The sequence below is a fragment of the Apostichopus japonicus genome, chromosome 10 (assembly GCF_037975245.1).
Source record: "Apostichopus japonicus isolate 1M-3 chromosome 10, ASM3797524v1, whole genome shotgun sequence".
NCBI classification, from domain to species: domain Eukaryota; kingdom Metazoa; phylum Echinodermata; class Holothuroidea; order Aspidochirotida; family Stichopodidae; genus Apostichopus; species Apostichopus japonicus.
This window is the reverse complement of record NC_092570.1, coordinates 14,610,012-14,617,560: the sequence shown is the minus strand read 5'-3', so window position 1 is coordinate 14,617,560 and position 7,549 is coordinate 14,610,012. Positions and strand designations below refer to the sequence as shown.

General features: G+C 38.4%; 1 protein-coding gene across 1 annotated transcript in view; it reads right to left on the bottom strand.

Moving 5' to 3' along the window:
* Nucleotides 1–253: 253 nt before the first annotated feature.
* Nucleotides 254–7,549, bottom strand: part of LOC139975263 (anosmin-1-like) — a 49,049-nt gene continuing 41,753 nt past the window's right edge. The window contains exons 10-14 of the mRNA XM_071983024.1: nt 7,134–7,234; nt 6,395–6,566; nt 5,788–6,002; nt 5,038–5,170; nt 254–4,263 (exon numbers count right to left, since the gene is read on the bottom strand). Of these exons, the coding sequence (XP_071839125.1) occupies nt 4,076–4,263; nt 5,038–5,170; nt 5,788–6,002; nt 6,395–6,566; nt 7,134–7,234 (809 nt within the window). The 3' untranslated portion in view covers nt 254–4,075. The remainder of the gene's footprint in view (nt 4,264–5,037; nt 5,171–5,787; nt 6,003–6,394; nt 6,567–7,133; nt 7,235–7,549) is intronic.

Sequence of the window (7,549 nt, the reverse complement as noted above, 5' to 3'; positions counted from 1 at the left end):
ATTGCAAGTCTGGCAGGGAGCTGATGGGGTTGGGACTGGGTCGGAGGGGAGGGGAGGGGGTAGTGCAGAGAAGAGCCTAAGCTTGTTCAGGTGATATGGTGTTCACGCACTTCAATAGTAATATTCTTTTGCAACCTCTCCTATCCTCCCCCTCACCCAACCTTCTTTACGCAGGGGTCCTTGGAGGCGTGTTAGAATACTGTAGCCTCAATACTACAAAAGGAGAGTAGGAGAAAGGAGATGAACAAAAGAATTCAATGCAAAGTGCACATATATTTCTCTGTCTTTTACGGTGATATTGTCAAACGTTCTATTTTACAAATAATACTTTTTCATTCACCTTTTCGGAAGTGTCACACGACACTTTCTCAACAGAAAGTTACCGGACTTAAAAAAAAAAAGGGGGCGTCTTCACTTTAATTTTATGTACCCTGGTTATACCCTGTCAGTCACCCATAGACATATAGTTGGGCCTTGGTTTCTAGCAATTTCTATAAAAAAAAACTTTGAATACTTTAATACCAAGAATTGTAACTGCGACCCTGTGTTCTGTAATGATCTCGCTTTAAGCAGATATTACAAGTACTGCATAGTTGTGACAATGCAAAAGAAGCAATCACTCACACAGTTTAATGCCAAGAATTTGGACATTTAAAAAAAAATTGAATTGTACCAAACATGAGATTCTATGGTAACTGAATTTTATTGATATTAATACAATTGAATCTTAGAAGTTCAGAACACTTCTCTCAATTTATGCCAGAAAGATGGAAATTGATCCAAGGCCACACGACTTTTATCATGGCGTAATGGCAGTGCATTTATGATATGTTGCATAGAATACCACCTTCATATAATGTGGACCTAGAATTTTACAATACATCAATGTAAGTCCCTATGGTACACTGGTAATATAAATTGACCACCCAACACTAACCCTTTGTATCCCACCCTCCAACCCCCCCCCCCCTCCACAACCAATTCCCAGTCCATCAATCAAATCACATTATTACATAAAACCATGAAGAAACAAAAGAAAAAAAAAATGGCACTTGGCATGGTATGATTCTCAAGCTTGTAGCCATTAATTTCGTCAGCCTGAACAAAGCACCATTAGAATACCGATGTCACTCGCTCTATGCATCCCTGCAGTATGTGAGGACATGTACTGTTTAATGTCAGGTATAGTATCACAAAGTCAGCCTCTAGCACCATTCTTTATACACTGTAGGTAGTAACCCAGACTCTACTGTCATGATTGAATTAATATCAGTTTTCCTGAGATAATAATCCTAACCAACTCTTTTCTTGACAGATTACAAAATATAGCATGAATTTTTTTTTTTTATAGCTGAAGCCTTTTGGTTTTTTTTACATGATTGAGACGTAAATGCAAACATATTTCTTTACTTATAAGGGAAAACATTTCCTCGTCACTTTCTTCACAAAGTATTTTTTTCTTCTCTTCCCCCCCCCCATCCTAATGTTCATTTTTTTGGTATTCTTAGATTTCTAAGGCAAATGAAATACTATACTGCATAATCTTGTACATAACCTGTGCAAACAATGTAAGGTTGACATTAAAAAAAAAATCATGTCATACACGAGTTAGGTCCCAATGGACCTGTCCAAACCAAAATATGTGCAGTATTAAACAGAAAACAGGAAAGGAAAAAAAATTAAAATATGACAAAAAATGCAGCAATTGTTGAATAACCTTAATGTTACCTCTTTCCGTGCACACTAAAAAAAACACTTAACCTGACAGTGATGGTGTCAGCCGCTTAAAAGCCTACTAGCTTTTCAAACAAAACGAAGATTAAATACTTTTCTGTTAAGACTCTTTACATAATAGGACTTGACAAAAGCCAGGCGTTATTTACACACTGTACATCATTTGTACAAAAACAAATGAAAAATAAATTATACTATATTTCATATTTTTTTTTTTAATAAAAGAAATAAAAACAAAAATCCCAGGAAGACAGGTAGAAGTACGAAAGGAAGGAAGTCAAGACTGATTAATTAAGAGATGGGTGTTATTAATGGTTCGTTACAGACCTTTTCTAACGAGTCGGATGTCATAATTAGTATCTCAAATAAGTTAAACGGATGACTTTAGACAGAACCTTGAACTCCGCATGACTTACTATGCAGGCCAATTGAAGGGTATGTTGTCTTATTCTTTTTGGGTGTGTGTTTAAAGGTATTTTATTAGTACGATTTATGTCAAATTTATCAAGTTTTCCGTCCATTCTGTGTGGTTTGTAATTTGCCTCCACATATCAAAATTTTAAGGTTTTGTAGAAAAAAGTTAGCTCTTAATGATAAAATAAGCCCATGACTAGAATAATCATAATAATAATATTGTAAATAAGACCAGAACAACAGTGTCACCGTCGAAATGTGATAACGTTATGCTATACCACTTGTGGTGCACTGGAAATCAAATGCAGCCTTACACCGCTAAGTGGGAAGTATATCCCCATTGTGGGGTGTTATACCGTTAAGGAAGCACTGCCCATAATACAGCATGACACCATTAATGGCACACTACACCCGTAATGTGGCACTATACCCCATAATGGGATACTAGCTGTACACTTCATCGCTATTGGTACACTGTACCACCAGTGAGAGCACTATACCCAAAAAAAACTACTATACCACTAGCTGTACACGACAACACCATTGGTTCAATGTACAACCTATGTTGCACCCTACCATGGGGTGGTATACCATAACTCTATACACTTAATGATATATGATGACACAACTGATGTATTGGTCAGTTCAGCCCTTGACTGACACGTCAAGCTATCGAAAGCCTTGTTAGCAAAGAGCCTGCACTCCGAAAGGGAACATACAAACAACCTCCTTATTTCCGAACAACTGATTTACATATTAACCAAGAAAACGACCACTTACAAGAAACCCCATGTAAACCATCCACCGTTTAAGATGAAGAGAAAAAAAAAGAAGAAACTGATAGCGAATAACCGAGTTGACTAAAAGATAAAAACCCTAGCTTAAAAGCTAATCGAGAAATGTGTAGAAAAGGTGAAAACTGGCTGGAGCCGCCGGTGGCCATTGTCATCTCATTCCTTGGTGCAGAGTGCTCTTTACATAATATACCAATGTGATCAAAGTAGTAAATGATAAGGATGAATCCTGATTTCAAAAGATTTACACAGAGGGAAACTTTGCCAGCAAACTGCAAGACTTTCTTGATTCCTTTTTTGTTTTTCTTATATGTTATTAGAAAGTTGTGACTTTTTGGCGAGGCATTCAAATGACCGCTTTGACAGCATGTGACAGACAGGATGTAGCGTGACAGGTGGTTCAGAGGTCACGATCAAACCCAGTCCACCATATATAATACAGAAGATGGTCACTGAGCCAAAGATGTCACAGACGATGAACTCGACAGACTGTGACATAGGACTTTCGTAGACAAATACGTAGGCTGCAACAGATGACTATTAAACATTGCAGGCCATCACATCCAGCTGCAAACATCTACATGTTTTGTCACACACGAATGCAACTGGCTAGACAGCCAGGATATGACCTGTGACAGACTGTGACAGATAGGATACAACACCAACATAGGCTCACACAGTTGACAACATAACACTAGGTCGGACACCAACATGGATAACAGTCACAATGATTGTCACATGTCACTGTCACAGAAAGTGCTACCCCCTGTCTCTTCTCCTCCCTTAACATAACAACAACAACAACAATGAAGAAGAAAATCTTTACTTCCTACCTCAGCTTTTGAAGCTGAGATTTTGAAGAGGAAAACTTGGAAGAAAGTGTCCGACAATTATGAATCCGGGAGGGTTCCTTTTTTTTTCCTTCTTTTTTTTACAAGACCCCCGACGGTCAAACGGACACAATCTGTACTGGTTTCCTTGGCAACAGCTGCAAAACTCAAACTAAGGGTCATATTGACATCCCAAGATACGACACTTCCTTCTTCGCCTCTTCACCATCCTCTCATGATGAACTCCCTGCCCTGTATCGTGCATCTACTCTCCTCCGAGAGAGTACAAAAGAGAACGGGGTTTCATCTCCATCTCCAGGTCAGTGTACACCACAAGATAAGACAAGAAATACACAGCTGGTGACCAGACCAGAACACGGCTTTACGGGAAGAATTTGTCGTCATCTCACCGTACCTCGTAGTCGTCCTTCTCACAGACTCCTCTGATAAATCGTGGGCGTTGGGTTTGGTCGTAGGAGGCGTGGGTGTTACTGTTATAAAATGAGGGGGGGGGATAGAAGGTAAAACGGGAAATTGTTTAACAGCTGACATGATCGTAGTCAAGTTTGAATTAATGAACAGAGAAACTTTAGAGTAGTCAAAAGATGTAAATGTTTCACAAGCTTTACTTCAGCAGAAGTTTGCAGAGCAAATTTTATTTGTTACGAGATTGTGTGATGATGTTGAGAAATAAACTGACAACATTGATACACCAATAAACATTTACGAAATTTAGATACACCTGAATTACAAATTCATAAACCAGGTTTTGTCATCCATTGTCTGTTGATAACCATGTCTTACCACCGATAAACACAGCTTATCAAATGAACCTTAAATAATCGTCTGTAATCCAGAACAATCACCCATTACACGTAGATCTACTTGTAAATACATGCAATTTCATTGAAAATCTAATTTTGTGCATCAAGAAAATCCAACACTCCAGGTTGCTGGCCATAGAAGTAGATTTATTTGAGCAAACTTACTTGGCACTGGTTAACCTACTGGGAATCCCGGTTTATCTAAATATTGCATATTTGGCTTGCCATAATAGAAATAGATCTATCTAAGCAAACTGACTTAACACTGTTTAACCTACTGGGAATCCTGGTTAATCTAAATATTGCACATTTGGCTTGCCACAGAAGTAGATTAATTTGAGCAAACTTACTTGGAACTGGTTAACCTACTGGGAATCCCGGTTTTTCTAAATATTGCACATTTGGCTTGCCATAGAAGTAGATTAATTTGAGCAAACTTACTTGGCTCTGAGACTATCGGAGTTTTAATGTCCAACACGGCCGGATCGCCTCCACCGATGGAGTTGGTCGCCGAGACAGTGACTATGTACCTCATTCCAATCACCAGGCTCTGAAGGATAACATGTTTGCAATCCTACATGAAGAAAAGAAACAAATCAAAGGGCTGAATTTAAAGTCAAGAATTCAAATCATTAAAATAATAAATATAAATAAATGAATAAAAATAAAAATAATATAATATAAAAATAAGGAGAAATAATCAAATGAAATAAAATAAACAAAATAAATCAAATATAAAATAACAACATTTCAAATTTCATTTTGAACATAAAATAAAACTACCTAGGTAACATACTTATATCATTATAAATCCAGTTCTTAAATTGGTACAAAAGAAAGTTTATTCTCAAGTTACTGTCGTTATGTCCGCCCGAAAGTAGTTCAGCGATTACATTTTTCACGAAATTTAATCCCAAACAGTCTCCAGAAGTTACATGAGCAAAGTCACCAATCTTGCATGCCACAGTAGCACAGCTTATCCATCACAAACAGCTACTGGTCAGTTCACATTGACACTAGTGTATCTTAACTTTCTTTTTTTAATACATTTTTCATCTTTCCCCCAAGACTTATCTTGCATGTCACAGTAGCACAGCTATCCATCACAAACAGCTACTGGCCAATTGACACTGACACTAGTGTATCTTGAAATTTTTTTCTTAATTTTTTATCATATTTTGCACAACTTACCGCTTGCACTACTACCGTGGAACTCGAATGCAGGACTGGAAACCCTCGACGATAAAAGTTTGTTGGGTGAGGGCGATATTCGGTCCATACTATCCTGTAGCCGGTCAGCGGTTGGATGTAATTTAACGGTACTTCCCACGAAATGTTGACGGATATCTCGGTTCCGATGATGAACATATGACTCACGTTCTGTGGAGCGCTGGGTAGATCAGGAGCTGTAGAGAAGAGGAGGAAAGAAAAATCAACTCGAAAATAAATTATGCATCATTTGAAAAATCTTCTCACGCGAATACCAAGATAGGTAAAACATGTCTGTAGAACTCGTGATCGGTTTGTATGAAGGACAGACAAGGCTGACAGACACAGAGAGGACCCTAGCAGAGTTAGGGTTGGGGGGGCAGCAATTCATTCATCGTACCGAAGAAAAGATTAGATGGAATAGTAGTACAAAGAACTATGAGTATTATTAAATTAAGTAAGTCTGTGCGGGATGTGATTCGTCATTGACAAATCTTTTAAGGCTCCAAACTTTTAAAACGTTTGCCTTTGATGTTACAGACAGACAGACGAGTGGATGAAGAAATCACTGGATGAGACAAAAACCAACCTATGGTAGGGCAGATGGGTCCAGGCATTGCTGTAATGGAGACTTCGTTACAAGATGGCGTCCTGAAGCTGTTGTACGCTGCCTGCCCCAAAAGATTCGAACTATCCACTGGTACCACCCAGACAAGGTACATACAGTCAAAGACAAGGTCATAAATTGAAAATCTCGTCTCCTGTGGAACGAAAAAACGAGAGAATAAAAGATTAGATTCGTCACTTGAACAGAGCCACAAAGGCCACAGCTGAACACATATTCAAATATTCAAGCCTAAAAAAAAAGGAAAACTGAAATTCTCTTGAGTGGAGACAAAACTAAGCTTTTTGCTATTTCACAAAAGCATTCAAAACCTGGAACTGGCTGGTGGCAGTGGTATGAGGTATACAAAAACTATACCACAATTAAGTTTGGATGATAAGAACTCACGAAAAACCTCTTTGCATTACATCGGTGACAGTCAGTTCCTGAGCTCTGAAAGGCATCGAATATCCAGAGTGCTTGACCTCACAGTTTGTACCAACTGCTAAATTGTTATCTTCCATAATGAAAATGAAATATTAATGCTTCCCCAATCTCTTCCAATCATCTCTTGAAGAAAACTGGTAACCGATACCGTTCTTTCAGTGTGTCGTCACAGAGCTCGTACAGCCAACAGCGCCATCGTTGTGAGAAGTCGAGCAAGGCTAGGGAGGAGCAAATAAACTTACGGAACGCGGCAAAGTTATGAAGTAAAAATGCTCACCAGATGGACTGTTGCTTCCATGGTGCTTTCATCCACTTGGTTGTAGCACTGCAACGGCCTCCAGTGGATGGTGAAACGTTCTATGGTTTCGTTGCCTGAAACTAAGGAACAAATCATAATAATAATTCCAGAAAAAGGGAGGTTCGAACATTTTTTTTTTATGAGCCTGCTTAGCAGTCTACAACTTCACGATGAGCTTTCTCAGGCAAAATAAGATGGAAAATGAGAAAAGGAGTGTTGACAAACTGTACTTATATCTACTGCCAAAAAAAAATGCATCAAAACTTTGACAAAGGAGAACAGAAAGAACCATTGTACTGAACAAACAATCAAACAGAAATAAAACGCAAAAGTCAGAGAACTATTTTGGAGAGCATTTTCTCATCTCTGCTGTCTGATAAGTTCGGCCATGATAC